At 30.7% G+C, this 24,752-nt stretch overlaps 3 protein-coding genes across 3 annotated transcripts; 1 reads left to right on the forward strand and 2 right to left on the reverse strand.

Annotated features, from left to right (window-relative positions):
* Nucleotides 1-1,052: 1,052 nt before the first annotated feature.
* On the reverse strand, nucleotides 1,053-4,290 carry LOC119601432. Its single transcript, XM_037952371.1, has 6 exons — nucleotides 4,268-4,290; nucleotides 1,665-1,704; nucleotides 1,462-1,593; nucleotides 1,355-1,387; nucleotides 1,269-1,289; nucleotides 1,053-1,205 (listed from the first exon to the last, which is right to left on the reverse strand). The coding sequence occupies exons 1-6, from the start codon at nucleotides 4,288-4,290 to the stop codon at nucleotides 1,053-1,055; spliced, it is 402 nt and encodes a 133-aa protein (XP_037808299.1).
* Nucleotides 3,895-9,662, forward strand: LOC119601399. Its single transcript, XM_037952320.1, is given in 4 exon segments — nucleotides 3,895-4,644; nucleotides 6,196-6,894; nucleotides 6,896-6,993; nucleotides 8,391-9,662. Coding segments are annotated over 4 exon segments (1,287 nt in total). The 5' UTR covers nucleotides 3,895-4,641; the 3' UTR covers nucleotides 8,878-9,662.
* A 2,505-nt stretch (nucleotides 9,663-12,167) lies between these two features.
* Nucleotides 12,168-16,466, reverse strand: LOC119601400 (NPC intracellular cholesterol transporter 2 homolog a). The gene is made up of 3 exons (XM_037952321.1): nucleotides 16,225-16,466; nucleotides 12,691-12,804; nucleotides 12,168-12,600 (listed from the first exon to the last, which is right to left on the reverse strand). The coding sequence occupies exons 1-3, from the start codon at nucleotides 16,304-16,306 to the stop codon at nucleotides 12,341-12,343; spliced, it is 456 nt and encodes a 151-aa protein (XP_037808249.1). The 5' UTR covers nucleotides 16,307-16,466; the 3' UTR covers nucleotides 12,168-12,340.
* Nucleotides 16,467-24,752: the final 8,286 nt, after the last annotated feature.

Genomic DNA, 24,752 nt, shown 5'->3' on the forward strand with positions numbered 1-24,752 from the left:
TACACAGAACTATAAATTCTTAATCCATTTCTAAAGGATTAAGCAGCACTGAAATTTTCGAGACATCGTGTTTCCACTTTTTTTTATAAAATCTGTTATATCATCTGAAAGTCTAATCTCTAGACTTTAAAATAAAGTTTTAACCCTTATTATATATTCCTCCTTATACTAGAAAACCTAAGGATTGGAACAACCATAAATTCTCAAAAAGTAATTTTTTTCAACCAACAATATTAGCGATCAAGAAGTTGATCGAGGCATTCTTCGATCTTTTGACAATCCATTCAACTTAACAGCTAAAGATTTTTTTTTAGCTTGATGAACAATTAAGCGGTAAAACTAATATATGACTTTTTTCTTTTATAGACCCTCGCAGCATTGTGTTTCATTATAGGCGGAACTATTGGAGCTATCGATTGCATACAAGTCTCGATGTGTCCTGTCACTCTATTAATGTGCAATGATAAAACCAAAATATTTTAAATGAATCGATAACAAAGTTAAGTATTTTTGTTTATGTACTATGTTTACCATATTTTAAATGTCAAATTTCCATAAGCCCGAGATGATTCCTATATATAGAGCTCCTCAGAGTTCTGCAAATATGTTTTGAAAATGCAGATACAACATATTTTTGGCGACACATATTAAAATGTTTTTTTATTTAAAATTATATATCTAGAGGTGATTCTGGGTATCCATTGAGATCCTGGCTGATGACTTCTCAACCAAACCATTCAAAGGGGACCACAAAAGTTCAGTATAAAGATATAGTAAATCACATAACTATACTGAACGATGGTGTCATTATAGGAACCTATCGAAATGTAGTACAGGCAAATTCGAAACATTCGTAAACTATTGGAATTAAAAAAAATTCAAAAATTTGCAGTGCACTGACAATATTTATTGAAATTAATGTACAATATATAATATGTATTTTTTGGATGCTTCACTTCCCAAACCGATTATCATATAATATTTTGTATAATATCAGTTAAACGTTTTGGCAAGTGATTCCTCCATTTATAGAAAAATAAAATATTGAAAAATTATACCATAAGCATTTCAATCAAAATTGCAACATCGGTGATTTCCGATAAGGCAAGCATATCTTTAACGATGATTTTGGCCATTTTCAAAAATGGTTCGGCCTTAGCAATTGCATCCTTTACGTGGGATTCAAAGTCCTTTACAATGCGATCCTGTACGAAAACATTTTAAATTAATATTAATATGCATATTTCAATCATTTTAGCAATACTAACCACATCACCACCAAACTTTTTCTAAAATTTTATAAAATTTTGATTAAAAAGTCACATTTAATAATTTATAAATCAATAAATCTTACCATAATATGATCTATGTCATCGGCAGCATCTTTCTGCAAAAAATATATGTATATAAAAAATTTTTAATGAAAAATTAAATCTTTTCTAAATAATTTATTTAACTCACCACATCATGACCAAAATCATTGAAACCTTTTTTCAAATCGTGACCAAAAATGTCGAATCCTTTCTTAACGTCATGACCGAAATCATCAAATCCTCTCCTGACGTCATGGGCAAACTTATCAGCCACATGTTCCTGTTAGAAATATTAATATTAAATTTTTTGTTTTGTTTTTAAGTACCACCTTAATCGGAAAAAGGACTTACAATATCGTGAGCTAATTTTTTAAAAATATTTTCACCATTACTTTGATGCAAAGTGGTTGCCACCAAAGCAATAAAAAAATTTTACCAAAAAATGCATTTTGTTGTAAGTTTATTACTGAATGCAAACAATGGTTCCAGTCCCTTTATATAGGGAGCAATAATAGTGCATTACCCTGCAGTTTTTGGTGGCGGTAACGAAATATTTATTTTTCATATAATTTTGCAGGTTGCATGTTCATTGGAGAAGGAGTTCCATTCAGTCTACGCGAACAATTTTAAATATATTTGAATATCAAGGAACATTAAAGTGATGTTGGACATTTTGATTGCCAAATTACCCAACAAAAAGCATAAGTTCGGGTCAACCACATACGACATTTGGTTAAACTGTGTGTGAAAAAGTGTTTCTTTTAAAACTGCTGGGTAATTTTAACGGTCGCTATCAATATTTAGTATTTACAATATTTGCATTAAAAAGCTTATTTTACTTAAATATAAATTGAAAATAATTCATGTGTATAACTTAAAAAAATTAAATAAACTAATCTTTACTTAAAAAATAATTCCAGCTGCGTTTTCTCCACAAAATTCAACTATAGTATAGACTAACGCCTAGAGTATAGTCCAGACTCTTAACTAGGATAAACCATAGATTCGACTATAGACTGAAGTCCGGACTGTAAACTATTCTATGTACTATATTGTAGATAAGACTATAGATTAGATTATAGACTAGGTCAGGCTTTAGTACAGACTAAAGTTAGGCTATAGACTACAAAATATTTTAGACTACAGACTAAATTATAGAATAGAGAGTAGACTACAATCTAGAATATATATGATATAATGCTGACTTAAGACTGGACTATATCTAGAGTAGACTATATTCCTGACTTTAGACAAGACTATAGTATTGACTATTGAATAGTTTATAATTCTGACTATAGATTATACTATAGCCCTGATTATAGACTAGACTATAGCCCTGATTATAGACTAGACTATAGTCCTGATTATAGACTAGACTATAGGCAGGACTACCGATAGACTAAACTATAGACTAGGCTATATTCATGACTGAAGACTAGACTATAGTCCTGACTATAAACTAGACTGTAGTCCTGAGTACAGACTAGACTATGGTCATGATTATTGACTAGACTATTGTCCTTAGTTCTGACTTAGTCCTGACAATAGACTAGACTATAGTCCTGACTATAGACTAAACAATAGTTCAGTCTATATTCCTGACTATAAAATAGACTATCGTCCAGACTATATCTAGACTATAGTCCTGGCTATAGAATAGATTATATATGACTAGATACTATAGACTAAACTATAGTTCAGACTATAGAATAGACTGGTGTCCTGACTATAGACTAGACTATTGATCAGATTATAGACTAGACTATAGATTACGTCGTATTCCAAATATTTGAAAGTAGTTTTTAATGATTAATCAAAGATTAACTTGTTTTTGTTAAAATCATACATCATTATATTAATTTAAATATTTATTTGTAAAATATTGTAATATGCACTGTACTTCATTATTCCAACAAAATATTTTGTTTATAACTTTTTTATCAAATGTGAACGGCTATTGTTTTAATTTAAAACTTTGAAATACTTAAGTTAATTAATTTAGTGATAGATTGTTTTCAAATATTTTAATATTTCTTATTAAAATCATGTTTTTACGTTGTTGTTATTACATGCCATTTACACCATTTACGTTTCCCTTAAAATAATGTTTTAACTTGTTAAAGTTGGAGCAAACAGAATTTATACTATATCAACAAACATTTGCAATAAGAAATAAATCTCATCGCGCCATAAATACAGCATTAGTTGTACAATAACAAACTGCTATTTCCGGTTTATTTTGATCCACGGCATTGGAAATGACAGTGCAAACAGCTATGACTCAAATTTAAAAGCCAAGGAACCGAATTGGAATTTTTCAAGTCCTTATAAAATTTCATAACAATTTTGATTTCTTTTCAATTTGCTGTAATTTTATCTACTTTACTTTAATAAAATTTACACGTTAATTCTCAAGTATATAATTTAAAATTTTTATAAACGAGATTATTAACGGATTATGAATACCGCTGAAAATTTAAAACAAGTTGTTCAAAACATAGTCGGCTTTTACAACGCCGTTGACATTTTTAAATCAGCAGCCGCCGCCTTTAATATTAGTTGCCGCTGGTCTCTAAAGAAATGTCAAAAGTGATTAAAAAGGAAAGAAGAGGAAACTTATTGTTTTACACGCTCTTAGTAAAATTGCTTATTAAAAATAGGCAAACAAAAATAAATTACGCGTTAAAAAAATTATAATATTATAAACAAATTGAAGTAAGTAATATCTAAAACTTTCATTTATAAATAAATAACTATCAATTTCAAGGAAAAATGAAGTACATATAAAAGTCCTAACAAGGTTGAAATTTTTCTCTATGCCAAAAGTAGCACAAGCAACAACAATTAAAATAAATAAAAAACGGGAAAAGAAAACTACCACTAAAAACAAGAAAGAAAAATTGCGCGAAAAAAGCGTACGAGACACAACATAAACACGACGAATATGAACATACCGCATAGTAGCAAAGGCAGACATGTCTAGTGCGAGGTGAATCCCAAAATTTTGTATTTTCGATAAAGAAAAATAAAATCCAGACCATCAAGGAAACAAAATTATAAAAAAAGAAAATAATAAAAAATAAGTGTTACAAACAACAGGCGGTTTCAGTAATACGCACATCGGCAACGACAAGGTTTTCTTTTTCACATGTAAAAAAGTGGGTCTTGTTAGAAAGGTGAATGTTGCATTTTTTGTTGTTTAAATAAATTATTGAACAAAAACATCCTACACTAACTACCGGGTATAAATTTTTGCATAATAAACTGTATTTTAGTTGATGTTTGCAATTGGAGAAAAGCCCACTTAAAGGAATCCTTAATGTAAACCATGGTAAGTGGACTGTAATAAATAGTTTTCAGTTTTCTTATTTTTGTGTTATTTTTTTGTAGTTTTCGCTATATCTGTATTTTTATTTGTATTAGAAATTTGTTCACTTTTTTCTTCTGTTGTAATTTACATGTGTAACGAGGTCAAGTACAATTTTAGATTTCATTTGCACAACAACCAATTTATTTTTTACTTCTGTTTTTATTGTATTTTTTATTATGTTTAGAGTTTTTTTTCTATTTCTTGTGTATTATTTCTTTTGTTTTTCACTTAAGCATTATATTGTCATTCGTTAAGGTGTTTGTTTTATTGTTTTTTATTTGTTTACCGTAATTAACAGAGATTCTCAAATATTGTCAATGGTTTTGTTTGCTAGAATAGTTAGAATAGAAAAAACAACTCCCTTGGACTATAAACTAGAATAGAGCACACACTATAGACTATAGTCCAGAGTAGGTGGCCTCCGGTAGGGTAGTGTTTTAGTCGGGTAGACCGAAAGTGGTGGGTTGGATTCCGGCCTGAGCCCTAGGTGTATTTCTTCGTATTTGATGTATACATATCCTCCTTTCAAATTAAAAAACATACTCCAGAGTATAGACTAGTATATATTCCAGAATATAGACTAGGCAACAGTACAGACAATCGACTAGGATATAGCCAAGACTGTAAACTAGACTATAGTCAAGACTATAGACAATACTATAGTCAGACTATTGACTAGTCTATAGTCCTTACTATAGACTAGGCTATAATTCAGACTATAGATAAGACTTTACTATAGATAAGACTTTACTACAGATAAGACTTTAGTCTGGACTATAGTCTAGAATAAAGTTTAAGAGCTCTTAATTGCCCTAAATAAACCTTTAAACTTGTGAAGAATACTTTAGATGTTGGAAGTTCATCCTATTAAGTTGACAATCTTTGGCCTATTGAGAATCGAATCATTCTGGAGTAGAGACACAATTGTAGTAACATTGTTTGCTGTCGTTTGTAGCTGGTTTTGCATGAGTTGAAAGTTCAGTAAAATAGGAGCATGCTGGTTACCCAAAGGTTTAGATCAGTTTTGCGGTATGGACTTTAATTGCTTAAAATCTATTAATAATCGATTATATTGGATGTGCTAAGAAGAGTGGACAGTTCTTGATTTTAAGCAGCTATGGAAAATAAATCATCCATACGCGAGCTCAACTGCCATACTTTCCCTATGGAATTGTTTGAATTTTATAGTAATTGTAATCGATTATTCAGGTTCTTTGGACTTCACTACTATTTCTTTACAATAACTGTAAAATGAAAAATCTTAAAGTTTCTCATAGTGTTGTTAGTGAGTTTCCATTTTTATAAGATTAAATAATAGTATAATTAATTCTTATAATTTTATTATAATTATCTATAAACAAGAAAAAAAACTCTGTTAATTATAGATTTTGAAAAATTATTCCACTTACTACATACCTAAATAATTCGACTAGAAATTTATATATATTTCTCTTATCAATAAACAATTCAATTTCTATATTGCAATTATTTATTTTTGTTTATATTTTTCAGACACTGCCAAAAATCTTTTCTTTGGCATCGAAAAATTTCAATAATTTTGATACTATGTCATTTGAGGCTGGCACAGCTACAATTACAAATCCATTATCGCATCAAGAACAACAACAACCAGAACAAATACCACAACAACAGCAACCACAAGGCTTAAGCGCACTAAATAACCAACACTCAATAATGACTTCATTACCTCTCCTACAGACAACAACAACTTTGACAAATGCTACAATGTTTGAAGCTAACAATACAAATTTAAATATATCCCCCCAACAGTCGATTTCTGAAAATTCAGAGTCACAATTATTGGTAGAATGTGTTATGCCTGGTATATATTTGACCAAAGATTTTATATCTTGGAAAGAAGAACAATTACGCTCCCATGGATTCACTCACATAATCATAATTGATAAACATATACAGGAATTATATTATCCAAATCAACAACCCGACATTTTTAAACTCTGTTCAATGAACAAGGAAAAGGCACAAAATGTACCGAGGCGACATGATGATAGTTCCTCTTTAAATGCATTTGATTATTATTGTCCACCAACAGCGAGTTCAGCAAATCATTTAAGTTTTGGCAAAGAATTTAAAGTGATTGACTTAAATTTCGGCGAGAAATCATATTTAACAACAGTCTTACCAAATTGCTATAGGGCGGTAAAGTTTATCAATAAAGCTTTACAGGCTAAACGGCACGATTTTGGTAATAGACTGTAATGGTGGCGAACAGAAATGTCTAACAATTATTGTTGCTTATTTGATGTATAAACATAATATTAGTTTTAGGTAAGTTATAAACTAAGTTAATTTTAGATATATTGATTCATAGATAGGTAAATAGATAGATAGATAGATAGATAGATAGATAGATAGATAGATAGATAGATAGATAGATAGATAGATAGATAGATAGATAGATAGATAAATAAATAAATAAATAGATAGATAGATAGATAGATAGATAGATAGATAGATAGATAGATAGATAGATAGATAAATAGATAGATAGATAGATAGATAGATAGATAGATAGATAGATAGATAGATAGATAGATAGATAATAGATAGATAGATAGATAGATAGATAGATAGATAGATAGATAGATAGATAGATAGATAGATAGATAGATAGATAGATAGATAGATAGATAGATAGATAGATAGATAGATAGATAGATAGATAGATAGATAAATAGATAGATAAATAGATAGATAAATAGATAGATAGATAGATAGATAGATAGATAGATAGATAGATAGATAGATAGATAGATAGATAGATAGATAAATATAATAGATAGATAGATAGATAGATAAATAAATAATAGATAGATAGATAGATAGATAGATAGATAGATAGATAGATAGATAGATAGATAGATAGATAGATAGATAGATAGATAGATAGATAGATAGATAGATAGATAGATAGATAGATAGATAGATAGATAAGAATAGATAGATAGCTCGCTCCTCCTCGCTCCCTCGCTCGCTCCTCCTCGCTCGCTCGCTCTCTCGCTCGCTCGCTCGCTCGCTCGCTCGCTCGCTCGCTCCTCGCTCGTCCTCCCGCGCTCGCTCGCTCGCTCGCTCCCTCCTCCTCGCTCGCTCGCTCGCTCGCTCGCTCGCTCGCTCGCTCGCTCGCTCGCTCGCTCGCTCGCTCGCTCGCTCGCTCGCTCGCTCGCTCGCTCGCTCGCTCGCGCTCGCTCGCTCGCTCTCTCGCTCCCTCGCTCCTCGCTCTCTCGCTCGCTCGCTCGCTCGCTCGCTCGCTCTCTCTCTCTCTCGCTCGCTCCTCGCGCTCGCTCGCTCGCTCGCTCGCTCTCTCTCTCGCTCGCTCTCGCTCGCTCGCTCGCTCTCTCGCTCGCTCGCTCGCTCGCTCGCTCGCTCTCGCTCGCTTCGCTCGCTCGCTCGCTCGCTCGCTCTCTCGCTCGCTCGCTCGCTCGCTCGCTCGCTCGCTCGCTCGCTCGAGATAGATAGATAGATAGATAGATAGATAGATAGATAGATAGATAATATAGTAATAGAGGTTCTTTATTGAGGAAAAATTTATGCAATTAAGAAAAGCAAAAACATCTTCCAAACTAAAGGATTTTTACCGAGCTCTTGAAATTTTAGGGGATAAAAATCTATTTTCTTTTTTCATTACCCAAATTTTATTACAATTATAATTCTTTTCTTTTTCACAGTAATGCCTTTGCCCGCCTTAAAGAGTTTTATAAGAAAGCTGATTTGGATCGTTTCTATATTAGTCAACTCTACGAATACGAACCCATTTTACAAGTGCAACGTGCGCAGTCACGTGGTCACAGTTGTTCTAGAGAACTACATGCTGCCATTTTAAAGCGTAAGAAAACCCATGATGATGATAGTGATGCAACATTAGATAACAGCACCACATGTACGACTTCTTCAACCTGCTATAACACTACAACCAGCTCATATACTAATGCAACAACTACAACAGAATTGTTAGATAATTGTAATCCTTTAAATCGTTTCGATAGCACACAAATGGAAAGACAAGACATAAAACCATCAAATCATCATCATAATCCTCAAATGACACAAACCAATCGTAATCTGCATACATTTACTCGTTTTATGAGTGGAACGACATCATCGTCGACAACAACAGGTGGTTGGTATAATTGGGATGATTATGCTATGGAATAGATAAACTAAGTGCATGTTATAATATACTTACTACTACAACAAATTTCCATAAATTCAATATGATGGAAATGAAATACATTTTTTTTATAGATTTTTTTCCTTGTTATAAGAAGACGATTTACATACATACATACATACATATGTATGTTTATATTTTGAAATTGGATCATTGCAAATAAATAATATATTTGCAAACTTTGCATAATATGTTTATTGTAATAATTTTAAATAACAATATCAAACACTCTTTACACTATGGATAATAATTATAAGACACTAACAAATCAAATTGGGAAATAATTTCTAATTTCTATGTAATTTGAAATATTATTATAATTATTACACATAATGTTAATAAAGAAATACCTATATATAGTCTGGTAAGTGAAGAAAGAACTGAATTTGTTATGCTTTTAAAGAGAACATTTCAATGAAAACAAATGATTGATTCAATATCTAAATGAAATTAATTTATTGGATGTAAATCGTACATGCAATTGCTAAAAATTACAAACTTTTATATTTGCCTTTAAATTGGCATCTTTTTAGTTTTAATATTTTTGTTACTCGTTTAAAGAAATAAATGCAAAAAAGACTTTTTTAAAAAACACATGAAATTGTAATGTAAAAATATGTAATATTCTAAATTTTTAAACATTGTACGAATTATACGACCGACATATTTAGTATGTTAGTTTTTAGTGTTAAGAAACCTAGTTTGTTGTTTAATTTTCTTTTATACTTTGCTTGTAATGTAGTGATTTAATTTTTTTTAATTGATACACATTTTTTTATTAAAACAAAAAATTAAGTTTCCCATTCATTGATTTAACATTATTTTTTTTCATCACATTAAACTTTTTTCTACCGTTTTTAAAGAAATATATCAAAATTAAAGTGTGATTCATTAAATAAAAAAATTAAATTTAAATATAGTTAACTTTACAATATTATATGTAACTATAATATTCGAATACAAATGGAATACATACATAATTATATACATTATACATACATATATGTAAAAATAAACTACATACATTTTCTATATGTTCAATATACAAAGATATTTGTTTGTTATTTTGAGAACAAGTATTGCTCTTGGAGCTGAACGAAAGATTATTATGTTAAACTTTGAATAACGCTAAACAATGTGGAAAAGTTCAATACTGAGTTAGAAAAACAAAACCATATTGAAAGTGTAAAAGATTGTGGATTAAGTCCGTAACAGGAATGTCGATATTATGGGAAAAAGGCTAAAATTTAAATATTCTTAAGGAAAACATCTCACAAATAGGCAAATAGTTTATTTACCAGCCTCGTTCTTTTCCTAAGACTTCTCCAGAAAATAAAATAGGATACATAAATTCTCAGGGCCCTCATCTTCAATGAATACTTTCAAACCAATATAACCACATTATCAATGGAAAAACCTGCGGAGTATAATGTATGAAACGTCTTCCAAAACAATGCAGTGTTCGCACACATCGGATGAAATGACATGCATCTTTACTAAAGTGTACCCACAAAAGGAATGTCCGGAACCGATTTATCTCACAGGTTTTTCCGCTAACTCCCACAAACCAAGGCGTTTTGTTAACTACTGGGAAGATATTACCATACTACGTACCCCGTTATATTCAATCTGCTACTAATTTCTAAGTATTGATTCGATCTCATGAATAGCATCAAGCAATGGCCATCTAATTGAGACACGGGAACGATTACGTCTAGCGTTTCCGAAAATCTCATGTGTGTCTCTTTAATTGAAAAATTAAAATCAAGGCAGACAATTTCTCTCGTTATGGGCATGATTTATTGGTAAAAGGCTATGTGTTTAACAGGTACTTAAACCACTTCGAGTAATCTCTGTATGTTGTTTGAATACGAGTCGACCTATATTTTACACGTAGGAAGCTGGGGACCTTCAAACACTAAGTAGATCTAGAGTTTTAGATGGTATTCTATTGGTAAAGTTGAAGAGATTTAATGGTCTCCACCAGGATATAAACAGTTTAGATATAATTAAGACCATTATAACCTCACAAAACATAACCTCACTTCGAGGTGAAACAACAGCACGAGGCTGATACTGATAAAAGCATTATACATTATCCTTAAAATATTATGGCGATGACACAAGATTAGTACTCTAACTCAAACCCGAATTGCAACTCATGGGTTCAATATTTCCTTTACATTTCAATATCTCAATATGTGAATTCACATTACACAGTGAGACTAAATTAACGAAAATTGAAATACCTGGGAAGTGACACTATTTGTCTGAAAGGTCGATCTAATTAGAGCAAGAATCTGTTTTGAAATTTGGCAAACACCTCCACAATCTTGAGATACGGGTAAAAAACCGGGTTTTCGTATTAGATTTAGATTTAGAAAGAAGAAGTTGTACTCGGATGAACCTTTCAGGAAAATAGTAGAATTTCCCAGGTATTTAGGTCGCATAGTGTTATCAATAAATTCCTGAAATTGCAGACGGAATGTCGAACATAATACCAGTCTTAGAAACAAAATTTTGAAGAATTTCGGCGTAAGGCCATTTTCCGTCATTCTCATATCATTCACAAAATTATTCGCATTTCCCTGCGGCGGTCTCCATAATTAGATATTAAACCGGATCAAATGAGCCTTATTTCATATTGAAGCTGCAGATTATTGTATATGTATAATGATTTTTGCCACGTATACAATGGAAAAAATGCCGTAGTCTATTACAGGAATAACGGTTTACGAATTACGAACCAATAAGTGTCATCTCTAATTTTTATCGAGTATTGAATATAGTCAGCTGTTTGTTTGTTGAAGACAAATAATAAATAAAATTACAACAAAATGGTAATAGTAATTCATATCGTGAATAATACGGTCCACACGAGCAGTTGAATTACTTAATTCGGACTCTGAAAACAAATAAAAAATTAGAGATGACACTCATTCATTCGTAATTCGTACGTAATTCAAACTGAATTATGTACAGTTTGTGTAATTCGCAGCAGAAATTTTGTATGTCCAATCAAGTAATTCAGTTTGTAATTGGGGTTGAATGACGAATGAGAGCGTGAATGACGAATAATTGCATCGTCTGAACGGGGTATAAATAAACTGTACGTGGGAACATAGAATAAGGTAATTCAAAATTAATTACGTACAGCTTGTTCAGTTCATAAAATCAAGTGAATTATTTAAAAATTTGTGAGAATAAAATAGGAACTACGTGTACAAAATCGGTTTTGCGATTTAAATTTGGAAATGAGGATATTCTCAATTAATGGAACCATTTAGTATTTTAAGGTTAATTTATGGGTTTATTTATTAAATTACAAAACTTAAATAATTTATTGATTTTTAAATATAGTACATTCGAACGTTTCTCTTTTTAAAATACTGAGTAATTTTAATAGTAGAAGTAGTATGTATTAAAGTAAAATAAGTATTATTGTTCTTATTGAATTTTAGCTGGTATTTCGACACAAACGATATCTTCATCATTTTGATCCTTCAATTCCCATTTAACCATAACATTAACTTTGGGATATGCTTTTAAAACGGGTAAGGTGGCGGTATATTCATAGGTTTCATCCTTTTCCAAAGGACATTTAAGACCGCTGTCAACACAGGCATCGGGATTTTGCAAATGGAAAGGCATTTCTACACCCAATACTTTGCCATGTACAACGGTCTTAACCGCTGTAACATCTTCAGCTGTAAATGAAAAAAAAAAAAAAACATTATTTTGTTTGTTGGCGTTTTTTTAATTGCTTTAATAATTGAATTAATTATCTATCTTCTTACCCAAGGAGAAATCAATTGTTATGGAGACGGATGAGTTACGCTTTAAAATGCATTCATTTTTGGTAGTATCACAATCGGAGACAACAATTTTTGTAAATTTTCCTATTTTGGAACCTAATAAAAATTAAAAGATATCATTAAGCAATTTTTTTTATTATAGCAATAAATGTTCTATTTAGAATATAAATTGTTATTTATAAATATCTTCGTTCGAGTACTTGTCAAATTTGCAGTTTTTACAGTAAATAGTTTTCTGGACTTGAAATTTTAATATATTTTTTTATTAATCTGACTAATGCGAAAAATTAGTCAGACCAGATTGAATATGAATATCGTCGGTGCATCATAAATGCCAATAAAACAATGGTGGAATAATAGTTTGAAAGTTTTACGTAAAACTTTTGTTTTCGCAAAGACGATATTTACTTTATATTTAAGAAAAATATATCTTATCGACTTGTACGCAAATTACATTTACTTTATAAGTATTATAAAAACGTGATAAATAGTAAATTTTAAATATTACAAACTATATTTTAATAAATTATTTTCATGTATATTTAATATGATTAAAAGTTAAAACCAAGTAACTGACATGTTTTTTTTAACATGAGTAACTTATGATGTGACTTCGACAATTCTAAAAATGCTATAGATATTATTCATAATTATCTCGTTGAGTGCATTAAAACGATATTTTATATTTTATGTATAAAATTTTGACCTTAAGAAACTCTTATTTACTGATAATATTTTGCAAAAACATTTTATAAAATAAAATTTTCACATTTCATTTATATATAATTTAAATTAAAAATATTTTTCAATTAGATTATGTACTTAAGCATCTTGAAATGACCCTCTTTAAATCTATTTAACCGCCTTGTCTATACACGAGCAAAATTACGTACATCAATACCCAACATACCCGGGTATGTATACAAATTTTATGTCAGTTGTCGGACAAAAATTAAGTTCCATTTTAAATTTTATGTTTTATTATTCGAATTATATATATAGATATATCTAACTAATTACTAATTACATTACTCTGAAAGCATAGTCCAAATTTCAAGCCGATACGATATATAGATCTCGAGATATATCACTTCAAAAATTAAAAACATACCCGGGTATGTGGGTATTGACATAACGGTTAAGAGAAATTTGATAGGTTACAATAGATATATATATAAACATATTTTCCGATAGCCAAAGGACGTTATCAACCAAGAAGTTTAAGTATAAAAATGACTCAGACTGAAAGAAAGCCATAACTGACTTTCTTTCCTGTGACAGTCCATCATGTGAGTACCAGACTATAGGATATTTGACAAGGAAAGAGCGAATGTACATACTTGCTATAAAAGGAAGTGAACTTGAGGAAGTTAACCTGACAAACGGTCTGACGCAACGGGGCCTGAATTAAAAACATATGCGAGAAAATCCCAATCGGAGACTTGAAATAAAGGAACGGTGGATATGACATCAAGATCTTATAAGTTGAGACCAACATGAGACCTCATCAGACTGAGTAAGAGATTGAACATAAAGTATTATAGAATATTATACTTTCGGATACTGAGAAATATAGAGCATGCAGAAAGAAATGTGAAATGCTGGAACACTTTCTCTGTCGTTGATAGACTTTCGTCAAAATTAGTTTCAAATATCTCGAGAGCGATGATATTCCAGATATTACATCATTTGGGAACATTGATTGAACATTTTTAAGGAACTACGTTAGTAAATTGAGTTTCTAAACGTCCAACGTATACTATTAAATATATCGTAAGGATATTATGGTTGGAGCTGATATAATCTCAAGTTGATTCACATTTTTAAGTATTAAAAATTGATCAATCAGGACGATCCATGTTTAAAGATTTAAGAAGAACAAAAAAGTACCAAAAATAATTGACAAACTTATATACATATACTCATCTCACGAAGGTGAATGGTGTAAAAATGTTTAAAGAAAAAATTTACCCTTTCACCGAAAATAATAGACATTTTTGAAAATAGATAAAACTATATAAAAACACGTAAGAAAGTATAGTCGGGCATGACCGATTAAACATTTTTTTAAGGGGATTTTTATATTGACATAAAATTTAGTTTTACCGAATTTTATCGAAATACATATGTTTATAATGTTGTGTCTATTTTTGGAGAGATATTTATATATCTAGCATAATTATTGGAACCAAAGCCCAATTTAGGAGTTTCGGTTGTGAAATAATGGTCTGATATCAACCAAAATAGGTTTCGTACTTAGATCATAAGTAATATGTGTACCAAATTTCATAGAACCTATAGTTTGATTACATGGACAGACGGGCGGACATGGCTTAATCGACTTAGAAACCCAGCAAAAAATAATTGATGTCATACTTTACAAACTACATCTTAATCACATCTTAAAATGCGATTACATATTTTTCACTTTTATAAACCAAATATTTCTTTACAAATGAAACCCCAGTTAAAAGTGAGGAAAGAGATGTGGAAAAGTCATTACAAAAAACATATTTGAAGTACATCAAGATTTGGTGAAAGAGTAGTGAAATTTACATAAGCGTGTCATTAAGAGAATGTGTTTTATTTTTGACATCCAAATATCGGATTTTTACTGCTTCTAAAAATAAGATTAGATGTAGTTCAAAGTTGCCAAAAATGAACAACATCCCTCCAATGACACGCAAATGTAAAATTAATAGCTTTTACACCCAAATTTGAAGCACTTCGGGTTACTAGTTGTGATGAAAATTCTACATCTTTTTCCACACTTTTTTTGCTGGGAAATGATTCTGAGCTGATTGGCATACTTTAAGATGGGTATCGGACCATTAATTCTACATATGCGTTACAAACATCAGCACAAATCCAATATAACCTCACCACTAAAGTGGTGTAGGGTATAAAAAGTTCAAAAAAGTTCTTGTAGTAAATGAACGATATGTATGAGCTGTAACCCTCCGATCGTTAAAGAAGATTTGCCGATCAAAATTGTGATTTTAATTTTAATTAGACTGCTGTTCAGTCCTGCGACTTATTAGGATAATAAAGAATCTTTTCGTGCCAAAATATATAAAATTGCATGATTCTTTAAGTAATTCAACTGGACACCGAACTATTTTTATAAAAAAATATTATTATTTCACTTTATACGGAATGGAATAGTTGATGTAATAAGTAACTGAAAACGGAAATAACAAATAATTATAACAAATAAATTGCAATTAAGACCAGTATAAAGTACCGACAATAAACTATATTAAATTTTATTTAAAATTCGCGTACACACTCACACAACTCAAAGTTCAATTTTAAGATCATCCTATTCAGGGAAAAATCTTAATTAAACTTAATTGGATTAAATGTGCAAAGTAAAAGATTTAAAAAATATATTGAAAACAGTTTTCTTGTTTCTTTTTTTTTAGTTTAAAAACTGTTTTTAAAATAACAAATGTTTTTTTATAGGTTTGACAAATTGTTTAAGGCGTATTTATTATTATTTATTTTAGTATTTACCGCAATCCGTAAATTGTAAGGCATAAATTGAATTTTGGAAAAATCCCGCTAACAAAGTAAATAAAATCACAAATTGTTTCATTTTTAAAACTATTTTGAATTTGTAATTATTTTAATATAATATATCTTAAAAAATTTAAGCAGCAAAGTAGAACCGTTCTCTAAGGTAGATAAATAACTACTAAATTTTTTAAAACTCAAACATTTACAAACTAAATTTTTTTCTAAGCGACAAAGAAACACTCGGAGAATTCTCAATTTTTATTATTTATTTTTATTGTTATTTGTTAATTAAATAAACGACAACACAATATATAGTATTGTTGTATATAGAAATGTAGATTTGTTTATACGGCTAGTAAGTAGTCTGATAGAAGCCTATCTTGACAAGTGGTCGGCATACAGAGACCATACCGCACAAATTGTTTGCATTTACTGGATGTAATTATGTCTACAATTTGTTTATTTTTATAAATTTAGTTGACATTAATATTAGAATTTGTTAAATAATAGATTTCTTTTGGTTCCTGTTAGCTATGGTGGCCGATCACTGCTTTAAATGTTACCACTCGTTCTGCTTTGAGTGAGATTTTGTATTGTATGTTTGTACCTATGTATATAGTAGGGGGATTGTTTGCATTTCCGTTTTTGATTTAATTTATTTTTAAATATTTATTATAATACAATTAGCTATTCACAGAAATATTTACACATACATACATATTATATATATGTACCTAAATATTTATGTTTTTTGCATTATATTCTCAAATTGTATTGAGTTTTTATTTTGTTTTCCTACTATTTCTTATCAATTTTCTCACAGTTTTATACTCTCATGCATTTTTCTTTTATTTTTTAGATTTCTTTCAAAGTAAAAAAGTGAATGTATCATACGATAATAAAAAGCAACAACTATGTGTATGAATAATATTTGTTTATTACTGTTTTTTTTTTAGTTTTCGTCATGTTTTTGAGAAATGATCCTCTGTGTGTTGGCTGTCATTGTGTTCGAACAAAAACAAAAATTTACTGTTATTGTTCTCTTATCAGTACAATGACGTTTAATACTTACTGTTCTTTTTTGTTGTTTTGTTCTTTTGTTGAGTTTGTTTTCTAGTTTTTTGCTATTAAATAGTCTTGATATTCCTGTCTATTCTAGTAATTGCGATATTACATAATATGACCTAGATATTGTCATTTCAAATACATTTTTTTACTAATTGATATAATGTCAGCCAAATTGTTTATTTTACTTCTAAATTAAGCTTAGTAAACAAAATGATCAATTTATTGTAATTTCAGATTAACCACAAATATCTTTGATTGAGAACAGGCTTTTCTAATACGCATTGAAAAAAACTTGACAACATCTCAGATCGATAAGCTAGAATTGTTCCTAACTTCTGTATATGTTTTATTTTGGATTCCCTTAAAAAAATTTTCTATGTTGATGGTTTTTGATCGCGCGTTATAGAGTATTTCGAACACAGTCTTCGTGAAATTACTTGTTTTCTTGATACATAAATACATATTATGTAAGTATATGGACATAGAGTAACTTTACTCTTGCCATTTGCATTCTTGGCCCAACTGTAGCAAGGGTTTATTGGCGGGTTACTTTGTCACCACTAATAGTTTTTCGTATCAGTTGAATATTATACTTGTTCTCCTGATCGCCAGCAAGAATTAATAGATATTACTACTAAGCAAATTGATATAGGCAATAACTTATACGCTTATATAGCGCTGTTTCCAAGATCAAAAAGCATAAATATTTACAGAAAGATCGAAACTTAGTGGTGTTACCATCGTTTATATCAAAGATATACATTAGGGTATGCCTTTTTTTGGGCGCCAAAATACCATACCACTGGCTTAAAGCTAATACTGTCCTGATAATATAAGGCTATTTTTTAAGTCAATTCGGTCAAAAAACTTCCCGCACCGAAAGCAATTTCTAAAATGCTTTCATTCCTTATTTTTCAAAAATTATTTTAATAATTTTGATATAAAAGTATACTATTTTCTATAAAATGTAATTTTATCGCGATTTGTTAAAATTTCCATAACAAGGATTTAAAGAACAATGTTCTCTTTAAGATAATGTAATACAAATGCAAAAATGTTGGCAAAAATATTTATTTTTCTCATATAGAAAAAGTAAAATTTATACAAAACTTCATCGCCTTTGGTGCGGGAACTTTTTTCACGATCGCGAAAAAATAATATCATATTCTTTAACATCTGTTCACGCCCTACAAGCTCTTGCTATGGTATTTTTTTATATTTGCAAAAATTGCAAAAAGTCATACCCTAATATGCATATGTATGTATGTATGAAATTGTAGCAAAAACAAAGGAAGGAGCTTTATATATCGTCCTTGACACATATACAAAGTGAATTTATGGAAAATGGGTCGCATCCTATAACAAGTAAGGAAACTGTATTAGGATGAACTATATTTAAATCTTGAAGTAATCCTCTCAGACATATTGACTCAGACACTGCAGAACTTAAATTCACGTATTCAGCTTAACCCAACTATAATTGTATCATCACCTGCTTCGTATATTAACTTTTAAAACTCTTTTCAAAGCTTGCCAATGTTCTTCTGAAGGATTTTGTTGGAATATTCAGAGATAACTCACATGATAGCATATATAAGGACTTACACATAGCATTACATACATAAGACTCCCTAACAGTTCTCGTTAGGGTTTGTCAATTGCATTACTGTTATTATACGTAAGTTGTAATCTTTTTTCCATAGGCGTCTTAAAAGGATTACATTCCTTTCCAAAATCTTTTATATATTGAGAGACATCTCCATGCCTTTGTTGTTGATTTCAAACTTCATTCCTACGACATATTTTAGCTTTTCGCAATCAGATAACTCAATATGTTTCAAAAGTTCAGTTTTTAGATTTTCATTGACGTCAAGTTCGAACCAGCAACTAATAAGTCGTCAACATTTATTATAATATATAAAACTTGATATATAGACAATAATCCCGCTTGGAATGCACGAAACCAATTTTTATTAGAATTTAATTTAGCTTGTCATTCCAACACTTTGGAGCCTGTTTTAGTCCATAGAGGGATTTAAGTAGTCGACAAGATGAAACTTTTTCAGCTGTCACCGCTACTGGCACAGCCATATAGATTTATTCACGCAAATCTCCATTTAAGAAAGCAGTTTTTATGTCCAATTGATGAAGGTGCAGGTTTTTCTTAGCCGCAATAGCAAATACAACATGTATGATTGTAAATTTCACTACGTGTTCATACGTTTCGTTGTAGTCTATTCCATATTTTTGTAAAAAAAAAAACTTTTATAACTTACCTGGCTTTATATCGTATAGGATTTCCTTTCTCATCACATTTGATTTTGAATAACCACCTGGACTTCAATAGCTTTGCATTTTTCGGAGGTTTAGTAAGTATCCATAGATTTTAACTCTTCTTCGATAGCTTTTAACTATATGTCAGCATCAGGTTTACCACAAATTTCCGAATATTTATCAGGCTTTCTTAAACAATTAAATGAAGTGGCAGAATTGTTAGTAAAGTAGTCTGGAAATCTCATAGGAGCTCTTCGTTCTTTTAATGCTTCTTCTAATTTCCTGAGTTTCTTCATTACAAATTTGTACTGCTTCTACATCTTCATTAGCTTCTGAAGCTTGTTCATTAGTTACGAGATCAGTAACGGGCACATTATCTTTTATTGTAAAAGTTTATTTTCGAATGAATATAAATACAAAACATTTCTCAAATACAAAATTCAATACAAGGTTTTACAAAAAGGGTGTTAACTAAATCTTAACACAAATACACTATTAACATCAATACTTTCCCTTGTTAAGATAATTTGTTAACATTTGAAAGTCCCAAATTGCTTATTAAATATTTCAACCTTGTTGCTTGTAGTGGTTTCGTCATCAAATCAGCTAGTTGGTCTTCAGTTGATATTCTTGTAACACAAATTTCATTTTCGGATACCTTTTCGCGAATGAAAAAATGTTTCAACGCTATGTGTTTAGTGCGACGATGAAACTCTGGATTCTGAGCTAATCTTATTGCAGCGTTATTGTCCACTTGCAATACTGGAACGTCTTTGTATCCAATTAACTCGGAATAGAGTCTTTTTAACCATATAATTTCTTTAGTAGCTTCAGTAGCAGCAACGATTTCAGCTTCTGTTGTAGAAGTTGCTACTATCGGTTGTCTTTGACTCATCCATGAAATTACAGCACCAGCGTATTTTATTATTATTCCTGATGTCGATCTACTAGTCTTTAAGCAGCCTCCAAAGTCAGCATCACTGTAGCATTCGAACTTTAAGTTATTGTCAGCCGTATAAGTAATACCATATTCTTTTGTACCAGCAATATATCTAAATACTCTTTTTACTCTAACAATATCTTCTTTTGAAGGATTATCTAAAGTTCTAGACAAGTATCCAATACTGTATGCAAGATCTGGTCTTGTACCAAGCATTAAATACATAATTCCTCCCACTGCTTGTCGATAGGGAAATTTAGATAAGTCCTCAGCTTTCCCTGTTTCGGAATCTTCTACTATTTTGGTCATTGGAGTTGATACTGGTCTGCATTCATCAAAATTGAACCTCTCAAGTATTTTCTTAACATAAGCTGTTTGAGATATTCGTATTGCACCATTTTCTTTCTTTATCTCCAAACCCAAAAAATAATTAGCTTCTTTAGATGTAATTTTAAATTCAGCTCGTAACTCTTGTAATAAATTTTGAACTTCAATTTCGTCTGTTCCTGCAACCAAACCGTCATCTACATATAATACTAAAATAAGTTTCTTTCCATTTTTTATTCTTATAAATAGACACGGATCAGCTTCACAAACGTTAAATCCAATTTTTAATAAATATTTCACTAATCTCTTGTTCCAGCAACGAGGAGCTTGTTTTAAACCATATAAACTTCTTTTTAATTTACACACTCGTTTTGTACCATCGCTATAGCCCTCAGGTTGTTTCATAAATATTTCTTCTTCTAATTCTCCATAAAGAAAAGCTGTTGCGACATCAAATTGAAATAGATGCATATTATTACTAGCTGCTATACTCAATACTACACGTATTGTTGCTAATCTTGCTACTGGGCTAAACGTTTCTTTGTAATCTATACCTTCTCTCTGTGTAAATCCTTTTATAACTAATCTGGCTTTAAACTTCTCTATGGTACCATCTGGATTCATCTTTACTCGGAACACCCATCTTGACGGTAAAGCTTTTGCACCTTTTGGAAGATCTGCTAATTCCCATGTGTTGTTTTCTTTTAGGGAATTAATTTCAGAATCCATAGCTTTATTTTTATTTTTTATTTTATTTTTTTTAGGAGTTTCAATTTTATTTATAAAATCTTGGATTTCCATAACAAAATCATCATATTTAGGATTTGATATCAAAGTACGATCTCTTAATCGTTTTGATAATATTAAATCAGAATTGTCATCATAGTCAGCATGTCTCGTACGTTTTCCTCTCAATCTTCTATCAGGAATAACTTCTTGAACATCATCATCTGATATAACAATTTCATCTAAATCATCCTCAAAAGCATCATCATAAAGTTCTTCGTCACTATGTTGTTCTTCTTCTATTAATTCTTCATTTTGTTGATCTTCATCTAATTCATGATCTTCATTGTCTTTATTATCTGCATTTTGACTTCTGTATTCTTCAAACTTAAACTTAACTTCATTATTTTCTTCAGTATCTAAATTTTTGTTGTTATCTTCTTTAGTATTTTGATCATCAGATACGCATGTTTTAATTTTCTCAATAAATTTGACATCTCTGGAAAGTATAACTTCTTGTTTCTCTTTGATGTAAACCCGATAACGCTCATCATCGTCATAACCAATGAGAAATCCTTTTGTAGCTTTAGCATCCATCTTCTTTCTCTTTTGTTTAGGTATATGAACATAACATTCGCATGATATGATTCTTAAATGATGCACTCTAGGTTTCTTTCCCATCCATAACTCATAAGGACTTTTATTTTCTACTGATGACTTGCCAGTTCTGTTTAGTACATATATTGATGTTCTTACTAATTCAGCCCATATAGCATCCGGAAACTTTGCTTCTGCATTGGAATATTTGAATGTACGAGCCATCTCAACAACTGTACGATTTTCTCTTTCACTAGCGCAATTCTGTTGTGGTGTATAGGGAGCTGTTAATCTTTGCATGACACCATTCTTCTTTAGAATTGACTTTATTTCATGGTTGTCAAACTCACCACCATTGTCGCTTAATAATTCTTTTATATGATGACCACGATTATTTGCTAACATCAGAACTTCTTCTAAGCAGTCTTTAACTTCAGACTTTTGTTTTACAACAAATCCAAAACGATACTTCGTATACGAATCTTTAAAAATCACCAGGTACTTCTTTTTAGAAAACGACTCACTAAATGGTCCACAGACATCAGCTGTCACGAGTTCACCGGGACTAGTAGCTTTATTTCTATGACCAAACGGCAACCGATGAGCTTTTCCATATATACACGGCTCACAAACAGTTTTATCATCTTTAATACTAATTCCCATTTCTAATTTAAGCATCTTCTGTATGTGTCGTTTGTCTTGGTGACCCCATCTTTCATGATAAAGTTGAAGTAAATCGGAATCTTGAACTTCATTAACTTCTTCCATACCATACTGCTTTATCGCTTTTATATTAGCTTTATAAAGTGTACCACCTACTGATCTTGACCCACATAAAACTATTTCATCATCAACAAATAGTTTACAATTGGTTGCTGTTGATATAAATCTGCTATTTGGTTGTTTATCCTGAGCTGATAGCACTGAGAATAAATTCCTTGTGATATTAGGTACATACCAAACGTCTGTTAAATACAGCCTCTCTGTTTTGTTCTTGACATTTGATTCAATTTCTATTGTACCTTTACCAATAGCTTGTAGAACTTCATTACCTGCCGCTCTTATAAAATTTGGACTTGAAAATGACTTAAAATCCTTAAAATTGTCTTTACTATTAGTTATATGGCGTGTTGCTCCATTGTCAATCCACCAACATGTGGTATCGGCATCTTGCACCACATTTGCTTCCTCACAAAAAACAGGCAAACACTTTTGACTCACAGCTTTGGCTTCATTTGCTTCTTTACTAGGCTTACCATCTGCTGCCCACTTGCGACAATCACGTACCCAATGTCCTTTCTTCTTACAGTAGTTGCAAACATCACTATTTTTCTTGTTAAATTTGTTAGAATTTTCAAATTTCTTAAATTTCGTTTTTGCTATTAGTGCTTCTTCAGTTGAGGTAGTATTGCCTTTTCCAAAGTTCCTTTGATACATAGTTATTTGCATACATAGCTCTTCAAATGTTTTCTCTTCATTTTTGCTTAACATCATCCAACTTGATTTGAACGTGTCGAATTTTGATGGTAGTATGTGCAAAACCTTACCCACTAGCAATAAATCTGGTAATTCGTTTAAATTCTTTTCTTTTAGTCCATTGTTGAATTCTAACCATAATCCTTTTAATTTGGCAATATGCATTGTGACATCTTCTGCACATACCTTGAACAATTGATCTTTTGCTGTTGCTTCGAAAGATTTTTAAGAGCATCCCACACATCTGCAGCACTTTCTTTATCCATAACTTTTTGGTAAATTTCATCACTTATTGAACTACACAACACTGATTTTGCATAACTGTTGGCTTTTCTGTACAAACCGCTTTGTTCTTGATATAATTTCTTTTCTTCCGCTGTGGCTGTTGATTCTAGAGGAGTTGGCTTATGTAATTTCCTATCAATTACATCCAATGTTCCTTCATGGTAATCTAAAAGATCTCTTATCTTTCTTTTCCACATTGTCCATTCAGTTTCACCTTTAAGTATCTTGATGTTCTTGCTAAAATCCATATTTGATTTTGTATTTTCTTCTTGTCTTGAAAAAATTTTCTTTTATCTTGAAAAAATTTTCTTTTCTTGACTTAAAAAAAAATGTTTCACTTCAGAAAAAATATTTTATTTTTTTTTTTAATTATTATTCAAGAGCTTCCTGGGCCCATAACCTTTTATTGTAAAAGTTTATTTTTGAATGAATATAAATACAAAACATTTCTCAAATACAAAATTCAATACAAGGTTTTACAAAAAGGGTGTTAACTAAATCTTAACACAAATACATTATTAACATCAATATTATCAACAATATCTCCTTCCCCTTCTTGGTCTTTACTCCTTAACACAAATGTAATTGGTTGATTTACTTTAGAACGATCGATGTACGGATAACAAATTCCATCGGATTTAACATCTCTGGCGGTAACAATCTTTTTTTTTTTTCATTCATATCCCAGAGTTTATATCCGTTAGACACGATCGTTACAAGAGTCACATTGTCTTCTATAGCTTTGGTGGGACTTCTGTTATTTATATAAACACAAGCAAGGGCTGCTTCATCCCACATATTTTTCGGCATACAGGATTCCAATAACATAGTA

The sequence above is a fragment of the Lucilia sericata genome, unplaced genomic scaffold, assembly GCF_015586225.1.
Source record: "Lucilia sericata isolate MDLA Ls3-8-SP2 unplaced genomic scaffold, ASM1558622v1 Contig000161F_arrow, whole genome shotgun sequence".
Taxonomy (NCBI): Eukaryota; Metazoa; Arthropoda; class Insecta; order Diptera; family Calliphoridae; genus Lucilia; species Lucilia sericata.

Coding starts and splice junctions, on each gene's coding strand:
- LOC119601432 (XM_037952371.1), bottom strand. CDS start 4,290: ATGTCTGCCTTTGCTACTATGCG. Junction 1,388..1,461: donor ATGATTTTGGTCATGATGTG/GTGAGTTAAATA, acceptor TATTTTTTGCAG/AAAGATGCTGCCGATGACAT. Junction 1,206..1,268: donor AAAAGTTTGGTGGTGATGTG/GTTAGTATTGCT, acceptor GTTTTCGTACAG/GATCGCATTGTAAAGGACTT.
- LOC119601400 (XM_037952321.1), bottom strand. CDS start 16,306: ATGAAACAATTTGTGATTTTATTTACTTTGTTAGCGGGATTTTTCCAA. Junction 12,805..16,224: donor CTTACAATTTACGGATTGCG/GTAAATACTAAA, acceptor AATTTTTATTAG/GTTCCAAAATAGGAAAATTT. Junction 12,601..12,690: donor AACAATTGATTTCTCCTTGG/GTAAGAAGATAG, acceptor TTTCATTTACAG/CTGAAGATGTTACAGCGGTT.